The sequence below is a fragment of the Antennarius striatus genome, chromosome 1 (genome assembly GCF_040054535.1).
Source record: "Antennarius striatus isolate MH-2024 chromosome 1, ASM4005453v1, whole genome shotgun sequence".
In the NCBI taxonomy this organism is placed as follows: domain Eukaryota; kingdom Metazoa; phylum Chordata; class Actinopteri; order Lophiiformes; family Antennariidae; genus Antennarius; species Antennarius striatus.
The window spans coordinates 23,208,111-23,225,382 of NC_090776.1; the positions used below are offsets into that span (position 1 = coordinate 23,208,111).

At 39.9% G+C, this 17,272-nt stretch overlaps 2 protein-coding genes and 2 non-coding genes across 5 annotated transcripts; 3 read left to right on the forward strand and 1 right to left on the reverse strand.

Annotated features, from left to right (window-relative positions):
* The first annotated feature begins 5,767 nt into the window (after positions 1 to 5,767).
* Positions 5,768 to 8,549, forward strand: rpl12 (ribosomal protein L12). Of its 2 annotated transcripts, none has more exons than XM_068318419.1 (6): positions 5,768 to 5,928; positions 6,815 to 6,888; positions 7,158 to 7,256; positions 7,354 to 7,435; positions 7,513 to 7,599; positions 8,400 to 8,549. In XM_068318419.1, the coding sequence occupies exons 1-6, from the start codon at positions 5,892 to 5,894 to the stop codon at positions 8,516 to 8,518; spliced, it is 498 nt and encodes a 165-aa protein (XP_068174520.1). In that variant the 5' UTR covers positions 5,768 to 5,891; the 3' UTR covers positions 8,519 to 8,549. The 2 variants fall into 2 exon arrangements, with proteins under 2 accessions (XP_068174520.1, XP_068174530.1); XM_068318429.1 differs by having other exon boundaries at positions 5,888 to 6,029.
* On the forward strand, positions 6,930 to 7,054 carry LOC137601144 (small nucleolar RNA SNORA65). Its single transcript, XR_011037037.1, has one exon. It is a non-coding gene; the product is annotated as a small nucleolar RNA SNORA65 (small nucleolar RNA).
* Positions 7,687 to 7,811, forward strand: LOC137601140 (small nucleolar RNA SNORA65). Its single transcript, XR_011037036.1, has one exon. It is a non-coding gene; the product is annotated as a small nucleolar RNA SNORA65 (small nucleolar RNA).
* A 124-nt stretch (positions 8,550 to 8,673) lies between the features above and the next one.
* On the reverse strand, positions 8,674 to 13,885 carry pole3 (polymerase (DNA directed), epsilon 3 (p17 subunit)). The gene is made up of 4 exons (XM_068318442.1): positions 13,462 to 13,885; positions 12,697 to 12,782; positions 12,407 to 12,525; positions 8,674 to 9,882 (listed from the first exon to the last, which is right to left on the reverse strand). The coding sequence occupies exons 1-4, from the start codon at positions 13,525 to 13,527 to the stop codon at positions 9,704 to 9,706; spliced, it is 450 nt and encodes a 149-aa protein (XP_068174543.1). The 5' UTR covers positions 13,528 to 13,885; the 3' UTR covers positions 8,674 to 9,703.
* Positions 13,886 to 17,272: the final 3,387 nt, after the last annotated feature.

Genomic DNA, 17,272 nt, shown 5'->3' on the forward strand with positions numbered 1-17,272 from the left:
AGTCAGGCGTCTGTGATGGCCTTAATGCCTCGGCTGTGCCTTGCTGCATATCTCTTGCTGACACTAGAGGGTTCCTGTCCTTCTGCCTCCTCAGGGATCTGGTGGTATGCATAAATAACTTGTTCTTTCTGTCATTTCCATGCTGTTCCAGACCTCCTGCACTGCATTTTTTGATGCCTTACATGCTCTTGAAATTATTACATCCCACTTCAAAGCGGTGATGTATTGTAATTGTCAGTGTACATGTGTTTGTCCGTTTGTCTGTTCGTCCATTAGTCTGTTTGTCCATCCATCTGTCCATTAATCCACCAAATATCTTTGCAACCATTGCAGATAGAAAGATGAAACAAAAAGCACATTACTTGGGCAGCAACAGGGATGAAAGTGAGATGATGACCTTGACATTGAGAAAACTAGGTCAAGGTCAAATTTCAACATTCATACACTCAGGAACCGGATGAGATGGAAAGACGAGGGAGAAGGCCAGTGCGAGTAATACCATAGATCAACGCCAGTGCTTTGACCAATGACAGTAGGTCAGAGCACTAGCTTTGATCTTTGACCTATGCAAGTAGGTCAAGGTAAAATTGTGAATTCAGCGTTCTCGCGGGATGTTGCAGTCTCTGACTGCATTGGTTCTTGTTTTATCTTTGCTTTTGTTATGTGGAAGCTGCACAAATGATTTGTGGACTATTAACCAACTTTCCATCAGCATGGTGATCAGAAAATTATGGATTCTGTCTCTTTAAAAATGTCCATGTACACAAATTGTATAGTTCATTTCAGATGAACTGCCATCATACGTTGATCATAGTAAATAAATTAAATCTAACCATAACCTTAAAAACAATTCCCAATCTTTAACAGTTTACAGTTACAGACCATCCACACGATACGGAAGTAACTCCAGAAACTGATCTCGATCCTTACAAAGATAACAACACAAGCCTAATCCACCCAGAGAAAAACCAAACAAATGGAAAAGTAATTACATCACACACCGGCGTCTTGTCTGCAGAAAAGAAACTGGATCCGAATGTGTCTCATGCTGCTGTAACATGAGAGTACTGTACCGAACAATTAAACATGTGATCAGGCAACTCCTTTAGAGAATCCACTAAAAAATCAGTAAAAGATTTAAAGGTTTATTTTCTCATCAATGAACTGTAACTACAGCCATCAGAAGAAATATTCAGCTACAGTAAATCGCATTCATTACTAATCAATATTATTCATCAGACCTTACAAAAGCTAAGAGATACATGTATTCTGGAAAGCTGAAAGAAAAAAAACAGTCCAGAAAAGAGACCTGTATAACAACTGCTTTTCCCCAAAAAATAGAATTATAAATGGTTTTTTTACCTTAAGAAACTAAAAAATGTTGTGTTGAACTAGGTTATTCAGATCTTATATTTCCTCTACGAATCCAGACAAAGCTGCTCTTTGATAATACGAGCTGTGAATTCCTAACGATCCTCAAGGATTTTTATGATGCATAACAAGCAGCACATCAGTGGTGATCTCTGCTTCTCACCCACTTACTCCCTCTTGTGTTCTGTTTCTATTCCTGTAGAGGAGGTCTGAGTCAAAAAGCCCTTCAGGAATCAGAGCACAACAGCCGTGATGACACAACTGACAGAAACCTGGAAACATGACCAACACCTGCAGTGATACTGGAACATTGGTAGTTACTTTCATATTCCAGCTTCAGGCCTCTTATACTGTTATGGGGGATGATGATTTACTCTGCTCCCACACGTAGCGCTCTGGCCTCCCATGAGTTCATGAAAAAGCTCAGAAAAATGTTTCATGCCATCATTTTCTACCATGAAAAAGCAGAACCCCTCACATTAATCTATATTGTATGACTTACTGTGTCTCATGAAATGATAATATTATCACTCTGTTGTCGTTCATTTAAATTATGTTATTGTGAATCATGTAACGATTACAAAAAGCTGACTGGATGGATGGATGGATGGATGGATGGATGGATGGATGGATGGATGGATGTCTAACAAATATTTTCCCAAATATACCATTTATTCAAGAATAAATAAAGAATTGTGATCAATCCTTTTTTCCAGGCTCTTCCCTTTTCGATGCTCCATCCTAAAAAACAAATTTGTATTTTTTCAATCCTGTTGACAAGCGGACATATGACCTCCTTGGCAGATGTTAATTGAAAGTACAAGTGGCATTAACTGGAGTTTTTAATGCAATCGAGTGCTGATAACATGAAGCTTCCATCCTATTGACTTTGACTCCCAGATGGCTGTGGAGGACTTCAGACCAGGACATTAAGATTAAGATTAAGATTAAGATGGAATGTGAAACGTAAAGCCTGAGGCAGGTTGGGCATTGTGTAGCCTCTGGTTTCAAATGCAGACCAGAGTTCTGTGTGTCTAAATTGCCCAAACGTGATAGATTACATTGTGTGATGTGAGGCATTATATAGATTAACAAACAAATGATTCAAACATTTTTAAAAATTATCGATGAGTAGTTATGATTTAGACTTATGTGAAAAAAATTGAGTGAAACAATATGAATAATTGGGCGACACGGTGGTGCAGTGGGTAGAGCTTGCCTCACAGGAAGATGGTTCCAGGTTTGAGTCCCACACTGTGTGGAGTTTGCACGTTCTCCCCGTGTCCGTGTAGGTTCTCTCCACCTCCAACAACATGCCCTTTAAATGAATGGATCACTCTATAATTGCCCGTAGGTGTGAGTCTGTGCATGAGTGGTTGCTTGTCTTTCATGTGGCTCCATAGTGCACTGGCATCATGCTCAGAGTGTCCCCCGCCTCTCAGAACAGAACAAGCGGTAGACAATGAATGAAGAAGTGTAAATAATCTAAAGGCCAGCAGGACTTTTTCATTCAGGGTTTCTCCCTTTATCTGGATCCACTTCAAAATCTGTTGACTTATTCCTGCTGTAAATATTTCCCACAACACAGGGAGAGACTTATTTTACACAAGACTTTTCACAGTTCCGCCATAACTGGTTAAAGGCATTATAGCATACTGTTTGGTATGTACACACAAACACACATAAACACACACATGCACACACACACATGCACACACAAACATGGAAATTAGGAGATTGTGTGTGCATAAGTTTATGTGCACATGTCATATGTACGTGAATATATAAGCATAAATTTAAAATAGGAACTTAATTAGTGATATGAATATAAAATGAAGAGAATATGAATAGTGAAGAAGGATTAAATTTACGTGTTATTAATCCCTTTCAATGCAGTACTGTATTTAATTTGTATTTATTTGAATTTACTGACTTTGGCTTGTATGTCTTTTGACCCTGTCATTTTCTTGTTTCTGTTTTTTGTTTTGTTATACATTCAAAGTTAAACGTAGCTACTCTTTTGAAATATACTGTGGATACCATCATTTCCCAATACATTTAATTGTAGATTTTATCTGTGCAACTATGAATGTCTCTATTACATACAACAGTGTTTTATCCAGGGAAAATATATACTGTATTCACTTTGCACTGCATACTGTCATTATTTTCAGATATTCCTGATCACATCAAACTGAGTTACTGGAGGATATCATACAAAGCACATCTAAGAAAACCTACAATTTTGTGTGTGTGTGTATATATATATATATATATATATATATATATATATATATATATACACACACACACACACACACACGTACATGTATGTATATATATATACATACATAAAGATACACATACATATACTGTATACATATATATACATATATATATTATATTATATTATATTATATTATATTATATTATATTATATTATAATATATTATATTATATTATATATGCATGTATACTGTATGTATGTACAGTATGTATATATGTAGCAGGTCCCCCTTGGTTTTCCAACGCTTTAGACATCGAACAAATCGGAATTAGACCAAAAAATAGGAAGTTGTTTTGTCTCAGAAGTCGAACAAAAGTTGGAAGTCGAACGCGAAACCAACAAGAGCCGCCAGGCGCGAGAAAAGGCGAGAAAAAGCGGGAGAAAACGTGACTGAGACTTCCGGAAACTGGGCTCTCTCCGGGAAACACTCCGTCTGGTCTCTACTCGACCACCATCACGTGTGGATGCGTTTGTCAGTGTTCTAAAAAAAACTGTACCGTATTTTTTTGTGTTTGCGTGATTACATAAGCCCATAAACATGCCTTCAAAGAAATCAAGTGCTAAATCTAGGGAGAAAAGGTCAGTTGTGCGGAAAACTGTGGAATTTAAGAAAGAATTGATAGCTAGATTTGAATCAGGCATGCGTGTTACCGCTCTTGCGAAAGAATATGGCATGGCAAAATCCACAATAAGCACGATTTTGAAGAACAAAGACATTGTGAAAGCTAGTGATGTGGCAAAAGGATCAACAGTTATTAGTAAACAAAGACCGCAAGTACTGGAGGAGGTGGAAAAATTAATGCTTTTATACATAAACGAGCAGCAATTAGCGGGAGATGGCGTAAGCGGGGAGGTTATTTGTTGCAAAGCACGAGAAATGTATGAGGATTTGGTGAGAAAAGACCCCGGCACGAAACCTGAAGGGTTCGACTTTAAGGCTAGTCGAGGTTGGTTGGAAAATTTCAAGAGGAGAAGTGGGATTCACAGTGTGGTTCGTCGCGGGGAAGCAGCAAGTTCTAATAGAGATGGCGCTGAAAAGTTTAGAGAAGAATTTGCTAGTTTTGTCAAGGTCGAGAATGTTCCCCAGCAAGTCTTCCATTGTGATGACAGCGGCCTGTTTTGGGAGCAGATGCCACGGAGGACGTACATCACACGCCAAGAGGAGTCGCTGCCGGGTCACGGAGCTGTGACGGACGCCTTCACGCTCCTGCTGTGCGGCAACACGAGTGGAGACGTGGAGATCAAGCAGGAAATGGACACTGACAATGATGTTGACGAGCATCACACCAAACTGACGACAGACGAACTCCTGCACCTTCAGGCAGAGCAGAAGAAGGCGGTGAAGGAGGAGATGTCTTCCGAAGAGGATGAGGGGAGGAAGGATGCCCCAGCTTCAGTTGTGAAGGAAATGTGCTCGAAATGGAGTGAACTGTGTAGCTTTGTTGAGCTGTGTCACCCTGATAAAGAGGTGGCTAGCAGAGCTGTGAACACCTTTAACGATGAGGTTATGAGTCATTTCCGTAAGGTATTGAAAAGAAAGCAGAAAAAAGCCACGTAAGAAATGTTTTTCAATAAATACTTTCTCATTTAATTGCCTATGGTATGAGTTATGGTACCGTTAACTTCTGTCCAAAAGACGACGGTAACTCGTACCTTTGGCTAACCTGATTACGTTGATGTATTTTTTTTTCTTTCTCGTGTTTTTCTTTTACATTTATTTGATATGTTTCATTACTATTCAATTTGACATATAAATGACATTATGAAATGACATTACGTTGGAAAAAAAAGGTACTTTTGTAGCGTCTTGGAACGGGTGCCCCGCGAATGAATGAAACAATTGGATGAAAGGCTTCAAAGCTCCATAAACCTTCATATGCACATCACTACTGATTGCACCATTGATTAAAAACAAATGGAAATTTGTTTAAAAATATTTAAAATGGGGGTTTTTTTAACACGTAATTTTTTTTTTAAATTTAAAACTAAAAATAACTAGCTGTATATCTTTATATCTACTGGCAGTCGTGCTGATATAATTTACGTCATGAGAGGAGAACCATAACCTCTCGCGAGATTTGCCGTCCCTATAAAGGAGCTCCGCGGCTTCCGTCCGGCCTTTCTTTCTCCCTTTAGCGGTGAAGGTGCAACAGTTTTCGGTCGTCCCGAGTCCGGGTTCATCCGACACCCTCACCAGCCAACCTGAACTGAGGTCAACCTCTACAGCATCATCATGCCTCCTAAATTCGACCCCAACGAGATTAAAGTTGGTATGTTTTTTGTGTCATATGGGTAATAAAGCAGAGGTCTGTTCACAGCCAAGATGGAGCCGTAACCAGCCTGCTGGCCTGTGAACGCCGCAGAGAAAATGGTAAAGATGGGAGAAATACCTCGGAAGAAAAACAATTGTGGTTTCCTAAAGTATCGTTTTAATGACTGTTTAGTATAAAAATGGACGAATTCCTGACGCGCTACATCAGATGGATGTTCAAGCTGAGCACGTGGTATGGGTACATTAGCTAGCTGGCAATAGCAATTAGCTTACATTTACCTAATTTGGTGCATTAATAATTATGAATTGCAATGTTTGTGGCGATGCTTTCTTTTGCCATTTAATTATGGGCCGGTTTACGCTACATAATAGTAAACTTGTCATTCAAGATACGTGCTATCGTGTATTCATGCAAACAGCCATTAGCTTGTCACGCTCTGTTGTATATTCAGTATGCAAGCTGGTGGAGATGATTTCATCCGTAGGTTAGTCATACCAATTGTAGGGTGTTTATAAACATTAATAGGTAACATGTACTAATAACAGTATAGGTTTTTCTCCTGTGGTCCCCACATTTTGCATCACTACCTGAATCACCTCTGTTACTAATGTTGGGTACCCTTTTACTGACCGTGGCTGCAGTAGTTGTTTGGTCCTGGAGTTAATCCTCAAAATCCATATGCATTTACTTAAGATTTGTGACTTTTAAACAGCCATCCGATCTGTTGAAATAAGCTAAACCTTGTTCCTTACATGATCATATACAAGTTGATGTTCTTTAATGTTAGGACTTGATGTGCTGGTGGTAGCCCTAAAAGCTAAATGAACTGCAGGACAAAGTTCGTTATGGTTGTGCTTAGTGTGATTCCCTTTATTTCTTCTAGTGTACATGAGGTGCACAGGAGGAGAAGTTGGAGCCACATCAGCCCTGGCCCCCAAAATTGGACCTCTGGGTTTGGTAAGTGTGAAATGGGGACTTGTTACAAACTCAACCAGCCTCCCGCCACTATGCCTGTCTGTAAGTGACAGGGTATAATCCAGTGGAGGCTCAGATTGAGCCGGCTTTAGGAAACAGTGTTGCCCAATCTAATGGTCAACTCTGTGCCGAAAAGTCTGGGACACAAACTCAAAGGCCTATATTTTGACCATGTTTTTGTAACCCAGTTTAAGATTCTTTTTTTTTATCACTCACTGGCAATGACTGAGCTCTTATGTGATTCTCATCAGTCTCCCAAGAAAGTTGGTGATGACATTGCCAAAGCCACCTCTGACTGGAAGGGCCTGAGGATCACTGTGAAGCTGACTATCCAGAACAGACAGGCAGCGGTATGGATTTTGTCCAAATTGATTTGCTGCATGAATCCTAGTTTTATCACCAGCCAGATCCAATGGAGGCAGGAGGATCACTAGTTTTGTGTTTCAGATTGAGGTTGTTCCCTCTGCATCTGCTCTGATCATCAAGGCTCTGAAGGAGCCACCTCGTGACAGGAAGAAGGTCAAGAACAGTAAGTTACTGTGGCATTTGTATGGATATTAGTTTTTATCAAATGAAGTGAATTAACCTTACTTTTTAATTTTCCAGTCAAGCACAGTGGAAGTGTGTCTTTCGACGAGATTGTGAATGTAGCTCGCGTCATGAGGCCACGTTCCATCGCCAGGGAATTCTCTGGTAAGAGTTGAACATCACATGATGAATAGCAGTTAAACTGGCCAAGTATTCTCACGTCCATCTGCTTGTCTATTTACTACATAGCCTTCCGCCACTATGCCTGTCTGTTAGTGACCGAGTGTAATCCAGTGGAGGCTCAGAGTGACCCAGCTTTAGGAAACAGGGCTGTCCAAACTAATGGACAACTCTGTGCCGAAAAGCGCGGTACATTTTATTGATGGCTATTAGGAGCAGTTTGGTAGTGTAAATCAGTCGTGTACCTGTCCACATGTAGACGAAATTATGGTATCTCTGGTGCTTCACATTAAGATTGTGCAGTGCTTTCCTGCACAGCAGAACACAAGGACGTGTTTTCAATAAACTTGGTCATTAACTGTGCTGATTTAACTCCAATCTTCAGAAGTCCTGAAATCCAAAGTTGAGTAAATAACCATATTTTTCGTTGTTGTGAAGCCATATTGTCTACTACATTTTAAAGAGTGAATGTTATTTTAATTGCGTTTTTGACATCACTTTCATTACAAAACAAATCCCATCTTATTAGGGACGTTTCCAAAAGTTCTTTAATGTACCAGAAATATGTAGCCTAAAATAAATTTAAATTACATTAATCAAATGTTCTTTTGTGTGAATTTAGTTTGCACGATAAGTTAAGCTGTGTTGGAACTAATGTCTCATTGAAAATTAGATTTTAAAGTCAAATTATCTGTAAAGGAGCTGAGGAACATGTCTAGGATAAAACATTTGATGTGAGGTCATGGAGTGGAGTTTTGACAATCTTGTTTCCTCCCTCGCTTCAGGAACCATCAAAGAGATTCTTGGAACTGCTCAGTCTGTTGGATGCACCATCGATGGGCGTCCTCCCCATGATATCATTGATGATATCAACAGTGGCAAGATTGAGTGTCCTTCTGAGTAAATGGACATGAATAAAATGTTGATGAAACTCAGTATCATTTGTGACTTTTTTAATTGGCTTGTTTCCGGTTGAAATTTGAAAGAGTGGGGTGCAGCTACGCTGTTATCAGATTTCATTGTTTTAGTATTAGTGCAACTTCTGAAGTAGTGAGTCAGAAAATGTTGCAGCTGCAGTGTGCAACAGATCTGATATAAACATGTAAAGGTTGGAAGATTTGACCATTTTTATTTCTGTTGGTCCTGTTCAGAACATTGCATTGATCCTTGATCAGAGCAGCTACTTTCTTTTGGAGAGTTGGTTAACAAGAACCCAACATGACTGCAGAGATCAAGGCAATCCTTAAACTGGTGCCTGTAAAGTCCAAACGAGTCATTTGGAATCTGGGGAACATTTACTACCTGTTTAAACTGCAGGGCACAGGCCATAACCAGCCACTCATTCAACCCCATGTGGCAAAAATTAAATCCCTAGATAAATGTTACGGAGTCACTAAAGGTGTGGGAGGCATGTGGAATAGTTCATAATTCAATATCGATTTCAAACTTGAAATCTCTCGTTATGAATTCCTAAACTAACAATGGTTCAAAAACTTAAGTGTACGCAGGAACCCCAGTAGTTATTTTTCCACAATTGGTGGAACCAATGTATTTGCTTCTAGTTTTCACACAGATAACATGCAGTGTTTGAAGACAACTTTTAGGTTGTCTTTAATGAAGCTAGACAAATCCTACATTTTTTAGAGCCTTCTGTATTTGTTTAAACTTCATATTTTAAAGCGCAGCTCCAATTCTCTCCTGTGTTCAACTGAAAAAGCTAAATGTTAAATGAAGACAGAATCAGTATCTTGACATTTGATATTTTAATGAATACTAAGGTACATCATTTTTTGTTAAGGACCTCTTTGAAAAAACACTATCTGTATCAAAAATGATTAAAAATACAAAAGGTGAGCAGGTGCATGCTGGACATTGACTTGTGCTTTATCGTGCTTCAATTTTTTTGGATTAGAAAACAGCTCTGCCTCCCCAAAAAAACGTAACCTCACATCTTAAACTCACTGTACACATGTACTGATTCATGATCACTCATTGATGACCAAGCATCCCTGTACAGCCTCCTGTATGGCCAGCAAAAACCCTCGGCGTAGGAGATGGAAGTGCATTTCATTCAGTCACAGCAGCTTCATCAGTTCTCCACTTCCTCTTCCTCTGCTTCATTCTCAGCTTCAGGCTCTTCCTCCATGCGCTCCTCTTCCTCCTCTTCATCCTCCCTGCTCTTATCATTCTCAGAGTCAGGCTTCTGCTCTTTATCTTTGCGCCTCTGTTCTGACACCTCCTTCTTTCCTTTTTGGCCCCTCTTGTACACTGTTGAACAAAAACAACAAAGCAGCCCAAAGTTGATTTAACATCTGGGAAAGACTATGTTTGCCAATGTGATTAAATAAAAACTTGTGTGTATAAATATTGGCTTAGTATGTAAAATTAATTTCGTAGGAGCAAGTCAACAGTTAAGTTTTGTCTCTTAGACACCTCAGCACAGTCCTTTATCATAATGAACCCTGCACCGGCAAAAAGCTTATTTGGTAAACAAACCTAAATCTTCCCCTGAGCAGCAGTCAAACCAGCCTCTATTGATCATCTTCTTTTCCTTTCGGCTTTTCCCTTCAGGGGTCGCCACAGTGAATCAATTGCCTCCATCTAAACCTGTCCTTTGCATCCTCTTCTCTCACACCAACTACCTTGTCCTCTTTCACTACATCCATAAACCTCCTCTTTGGTCTTCCTCTAGGCCTCCTGCCTGGCAGTTCAAAACTCAGCATCCTTCTACCAATATATTCACTATCTCTCCTCTGGACATGTCCAAACCATCTCAGTCTGGCCTCTCTGACTTTATCTCCAAAACCTCTAACATGTGCTGTCCCTCTGATGTACTCATTCCTGATCCTATCCTTCCTGGTCACTCCCAGAGAGAACCTCAGTATCTTCATCTCTGCTACCTCCAGCTCTGTCTCCTGTCTTTTCCTCAGTGACACTGTCTCTAGACCAAACAACATCGCTGGTCTCACCACAGTTTTGTACACCTTTCCTTTCATTTTAGCTGAAACTCTTCTATCACACCTGACACTTTCCTCCACCCGTTCCATCCTGCCTGTACACGCTTCTTCACCTCTTTTCCACACTCTCCATTACTCTGGACTGTTGACCCTAAGCACTTAAAATCCTCCACCTTCTTGATCTCTTCTCCCTGTAACCTCACTCTTCCACTTGGGTCCCTCTCATTCACACACATGTACTCTGTCTTACTGCGACTAACCTTCATTCCTCTCCTTTCCAGGACAAACCTCCACCTCTAGCTTCTCCTCCACCTGTTCCCTGCTCTCACTACAGATCACAATTTCATCTGAAAACATCATAGTCCATGGAGATTCCTGTCTAACCTCGTCTGTCAGCCTGTCCATCACCATAGTGAACAAGAAGGGGCTCAGAGCTGATCCCTGATGTAGTCCCACCTCCACCTTGAACTCCTCTGTCACACCTACAGCACACCTCACCACTGTCTTACAGTCCTCATACATGTCCTGCACCGCTCTAACATACTTCTGTGCCACTCCAGACTTCCTCATACAATACCACAGTTCCTCTCTAGGCACCCTGTCATAAGCTTTCTCCAGATCTACAAGAACACAATGCAGCTCCGTTTGGCCTTCTCTGTACTTCTCTATCAACATCCTCAAAGCAAATACTGCATCTGTAGTACTCTTTTTTGGCATGAAACCATACTGCTGTTCACAAATGTTCACTTCTGCCCTTAGTCTAGCTTCCATTACCTTTCCCATAACTTCATTGTATGGCTCATAAGCTTTATTCCTCTGTAGTTGCCACAACTCTGCACATCTCCCTTGTTCTTAAAAATGGGCACCAGCACACTTCTCCTCCATTCCTCAGGCATCTTCTCACTATCTAAGATCCTGTTGAACAACCCAGTCAGAAACTCTACTGCCACCTCTCCTAGACACTTCCAAACATCTACAGGTATATCAGGACCGACAGCCTTTCCACTCTTCATCTTCTACAATGCCCTCCTCACTTCATCCTGACAAATCTTTGCTACATCCTGGTCCACAACAGTCTTTGTTCTCTCTCATTTTCCACATTCATCAACTCCTCAAAGTACTCTTTCCATCTTCCCATCACACTACTGGCACCTGTCAATAGACTTCCATCCCTATCCTTAATCACCCTAACCTGCTGCACGTCCTTCCCATCTGTCTCTCTGTCTTGCCAACCTGTATAGATCAGTCTCTCCCTCCTTACTGTCCAACCTAGCATACAAGTCATCATAAGCTTCTTGTTTGGCTTTTGCTACCTCTACCTTACGCTGCATCTCCCTGTACTCCTGTCTAGTCTCCTCAGTCCTCTCAGTGTCCCACTTCTTCTTAGCTAACCTCTTTCTCTGTATTCACTCCTGTATCTCCTCATTCCACCACCAAGTCTCCTTATCTACTTTCCTTCCAGATGACACACCAAGTACTCTCCTAGCTGTCTCCCTGATCACATTAGCTGTAGTTGTCCAAACCAGCCTCTATTGATAATACGTCGATTTCACATGTACTGTTTGAGCAGGCAAGTTGTGGGTTGCAGATTGAGCAGTAATGGTGTGAGTAAGTCAGGACCTTTGGCTTCACATAGGATCAACTTTAAACACACAATATGAGTTGGAAGTGCTAAACTCATACAGTGTGTGTTCAACTTCATTTTGTTAAACTTAATGTCTTTTCAGTATCTTTTTGATTTAAAGTCCAGATATTTGCACATGCAGTTAAATGGAGAAAATATATGAATATTGGTTCTGCATCATATCTCCTTAAAGCGTATTCCATGTACTGACCCTCCAAAGCTTCTCTAAGAGGCTCCAGAAACCGTTCAAATTCCATTTCCTCCATTGCAGCCAAAACATCTCCTGCATTCAGAGTTTTCCTCTTGGCCTTCATGGCAAAGTTGTTTGCACTATGACAAGTTAACAGAAAAAAAACAACATGTTTATTAGATTGTTGTATGATGGAGATTCATAATCTTTATAATTCAGTTGAGAATATATCAACTTGCGTGTGTTCAATCATGTAGGCACTACCCAATTTTCTAACCAACATATTTAATAAGTTAACATGTTATCCTTACCAGGATGTTGCATACAACACAAACACACTGGCAGCTTGGGATATGGCTCTCCTGGCTTCTTTAGACACATTCACCCCATCTGGGAGCTGTTGAGAAAACAAACGGTGCGGAGGAGTTCAGCTCAAACCTGCAGTGCATTTGCATTTCATCAGAAAACACAGACAGCTGGTGGACACAGGAAATACTACTGAACACTGTAAAATCTTACTAGAAGTTACATTAACAAATCATACTTGTTTTTCATTCAGTCCCATGCTCTACACTTTTTCATTTATCTATGTTTGTTGCTGCACAAATAAATAAGGTGAAAAATCGAAAATAAGGGATGAGTTTTTATTTGGAAGTGTATGCCAGACAATGTGATTGGCATATGGTCATGGCCCAGTACCGATTTATGTGCTTTGTTCCAAGTAAACCAACTGACCACAGACATTTGAATTATTACCAAAGACGTGTGAACGGCTGTCGAGGAACATGTAGTGGTAGAAATTTAATAATAATTTTTAAAAAATAATTTCGTTACAATAAAAATACATATTTCTGGAAAAATGAGTTGAGGGTAATTTTTCCTGAACCGCTGCTTACACACTGTAGAATCGGTCATATTTCTTTAAATGTCACAGAATTGTATACACAGCACTTTATTTAATTAAAGTCAACTTTGTTTTAATGTTTCTTATACAAGACTGTATCCACTGTTGTGGGTTCGGCTGGGACATTAGGCTCAAAGTGCTCCTTCCACCGTTAGCATCTCTTTACACTCACCGCCTCTTTGATGATGCGAGTGATGACGGCGTTAGGAAGGTTAAGGTCTTCTGGCCTTTCTGCCATTTTTATCTCCGTGTGCCAAGCTGCTATCAAAGCTATCTGTACTATCCGTCACGGCGAGTTTATCTCTAACAATACCGAAGTTAGCCAGCTGGTGCTAACTGATGAGCGCCTGTTGTATCGCACTGAGCTACATTAGTAGCTAGCTAGCCAGCTGACGCTACCGGTCCGTTGAGATTCTTGGTGTTTCGCTGATGGGAGTTTTTAAAATCTGTTCTTCTCGAAGACGACGCTCGAACGACCGGACCGTATGGCTGGTTAATAAACGCAAACTCTCCTGGCACTTCCTCACGTGTCCACCGGATTTGTCTGTGCTACGTTTCCCGCGATCCTTCCAAGCACGAGCCTTCCAATGACAACTTTCAACTTTGACCTCTGACGTATGACTGACGTAGTTGCTTTGTTTACTTCCTAACTTCAAGTCGGTTGCAATTCACCTAGAGGGCACTCCCGTGGCTAAAATAATTATTTTTACTGTACTTAACTCTGCATAATTTTTCTCAGCTCAAATGTATTTCATGTAACTGACGATTCAACAAATACTCAGCTAATATTAGTAAAAATATGTAATGTAAATCATGAATATATAAGACAGAGACACTGTAATAGCACTTATAAGTAATGGCGTGTGTGTCTGTGTGTGTGTGTGTGTGTGTGTGTGTGTGTGTGTGTGTGTGTGTGTGTGTGTGTGTGTGTGTGTGTGTGTGTGTGTGTGTGTGTGTGTGTGTGTGTGTGTGTGTGTGTGTGTGTGTTTATACCACCCTATATTTCACTCACCCACTTGAATAGCTCTTTTATCTTTTATAATATCACTAGATTATTACCTTTATTATTATTATTATTATTATTAGTATTATTATTATTATTATTATTATTATTATTATTATTAGTAGTAGTAGTAGTAGTAGTAGTAGTAGTAGTAGTAGTATTCTGTCTCACATATGACTGTTGACAAGGATGCAGGGTTTTGCGTCTGTCGTGTGATGTTTCTTATTCCCCCCCAAAAAAATTTTTGGAGCTTCAAAGTAAAAGTTGCAATGTTTAAAAAAAAAAATCCACAACCAAACACAAAAAATGAATGGCATCGTCAAGTTTCCAGAAGGGTTAAAATCCCAAAAGGATTCAAACGATCCTGTTTACACTTTATTGAAGCCTCGCAGCTAAAAGCATGCTTGATCATGTGTACAGCTAGACGTGATCAACAAGATCTTTGCACAACTCAGTGTTTACCTGCCACCTGGAAGTTGTGCTTCTTCATCAGCTGCCCTGGATGCTAATGCATAGCAGGTAATTAAAAAAAAGAAGTTATATATATATATAAAATTTATTTTATATATATATATATACATACACACACACACACACATATATATATATATATATATATATATATATATATATATATATATATATATATATATATATATATATACACACACACACACACACACACACACACAGTACATATATATATACACACATTGAGGTGGAAATAACATTTTGAAGATCAGTTTAGAATGTTGCTGAATCTAGAGACATGGTCAAATCAAGCCCCCAATTTCTCTGGTGGTTTGTAAGACTGAAACACTGTTTCATTGAGGCACTCCAAAAATACTTTTAAGACTAAGAATATGATGTTCCATTGGTGTGAGTCTGAAATGATAACAGAATTTGAACAGCCAAATACTGTACACAGATTTTTTATTTGTTCTCCTCCTGACACAGACAATCCTGTTGTCACGAATACTCACAAGCGCACCAAATGTGAGTGAATATAGTCTTCTGCAGTTACATTAACTTTTCCTTTTGATGGAAATGTAGGAACTTGTTTCTAAATGTAACTGAATTTAAACTTGTTACCAATTTTAGAGAATTTATATCTTCTGTACGAAGGTCTGCAGAGACTGGGAGATGGATTAACAAACTGGTGGTTGAAGTGTTTTATGGGATTTGCGAACAGCACAAAGAATAAAGTAAGAACAAATATGAGGCCAGTGATTTCTTCTCTCTTGATCATTCTGGACTGTGGAGACAGACGTGAGCTGTCCCATCCATCAAACGTTCAAAATACACTCACATGCTACATCTGTGAGGCCATATGGATGTGGAAAAGCTGCCACTTATCCAATTTCAGATTTTTTTAAGTGTTCAGATGATTATTAATACCTATGACTGAACATGACTGAGTTTCAGCTCAGTTTACAACTTCATTACTTTTGAAGTGGTGAAGGTCAGAGGTTGTTAGGGGGTACACGTACTTTGGTAGTTTCCATGGAAGCTGGCTTCCTCACACATGCAGGAAGCAAAGCAACCCACACATAGTAAACCACTCTTTACTGTTAAAGACGAATGTTTACACCCACCATGTTCAAGCATCTGTAGCTGATTCTAGACGGCACTCTAGGATACCAAAGTTTCTTCAGCTTACTTATCTATTCTTTCAACAGTCACTGCTTCACATACCTTCATTGTGTACAGTTGAGACTTCCACAAGTTTGTACAGGTATAAAAAATGAAAAACCATTTCAACAGTGCAATTACAGTACATTTTTAGTTTTGCCCACATTTACTTGTTTGTACACAAGATATCTAAAAAATCCGCAAACAGATTTAGATACGATGTCGTGTTGGGTGGATCTTGGGTCAAGTCAGAGTTGAAGTGGTTTTCCCACTTTTTTTTCCCCAACAGTTTGAGACAAGGCCTAGGTAACATTTTATCAATATCATGAAAATAAGAATGCATTGGGTCATAAAATGGTTGTAGTCAGGGTCGGAGACAGGACACTGCCACCAACATGCAGGTGAGATACAAATTGTCCTTGTACTCCAAAAGTTACAATCCCATCCATCGGTTTGCTTGTAGACAAGACGATCACCATTCTCTCATCTAAAGCGGCTTATCTGCCTTGTAGGTAACTGGTCTGCAGGAGCCTATTCCAGCTGGCTACGGGCAAAAGGCAGGGTACACCCTGGATTACATGCCAGCTCATTGCAGTGTGCACACACACTACTCCCACTCACATCTATGGACATTTTGGAGTGACCAATTTACCTAAATTGCATGTTTTTGGACGTGGGAGGAAACCTCCTACAGGATGGAGACTGAACATCTGGTCACCTGGTGCAGTTAAAAGAACCTGGTGCTCAATACTGTGAAAACAGTAGAGATGGTTGTTGACTTTTCACCCTCTTCCATCGCCCCGTGTAACTCCTCAGGTGATACCATGGAATCCTTGAAAAAATTAGCACCCTGGACCTAAAATGCAAACTGAACTCTGAACAGCTCACTCACCAAAAACAGCTGGCTGCAATGCATCTTCCATTTGGATGATTATTGGATTATTAGCTGCAATTTCCTGTAACTTTAGGACTTGTGCACATCAAGGGTAACAAAGCAGTTGGCAAAGAGTATTGCCAATAAACTTACTGATAATGTTCTCCAGGCTTGAGGTTGTGGTCCGTCATGACCATTACCGCACACCACAAAAACAACTTCTTCTAATCTGGGACTGGCCTGATCAACAGGTTACAGACACCTGCTACACTTAATGCTTTTCCTAGTCCCTATGCATTACATTTATCTATAGTCCCAGCATCTATGTATTATAGTAAGACATTTTTTCTGGACTATTCCCCCTTATCTTTGCACACATTTTGCACTTACACATACACACATTATATCCACCTTAATTAAGCACATTGTTTGTACCTCCTAATAGTCCTGTATATTGAAGATGTTTCTATTTTA

Coding starts and splice junctions, on each gene's coding strand:
- rpl12 (XM_068318419.1), top strand. CDS start 5,892: ATGCCTCCTAAATTCGACCCCAACGAGATTAAAGTTG. Junction 5,929..6,814: donor CCCCAACGAGATTAAAGTTG/GTATGTTTTTTG, acceptor TATTTCTTCTAG/TGTACATGAGGTGCACAGGA. Junction 6,889..7,157: donor AAATTGGACCTCTGGGTTTG/GTAAGTGTGAAA, acceptor GATTCTCATCAG/TCTCCCAAGAAAGTTGGTGA.
- pole3 (XM_068318442.1), bottom strand. CDS start 13,527: ATGGCAGAAAGGCCAGAAGACCTTAACCTTCCTAACGCCGTCATCACT. Junction 12,783..13,461: donor CTCGCATCATCAAAGAGGCG/GTGAGTGTAAAG, acceptor TTTTCTCAACAG/CTCCCAGATGGGGTGAATGT. Junction 12,526..12,696: donor GTGTTGTATGCAACATCCTG/GTAAGGATAACA, acceptor AACTTGTCATAG/TGCAAACAACTTTGCCATGA.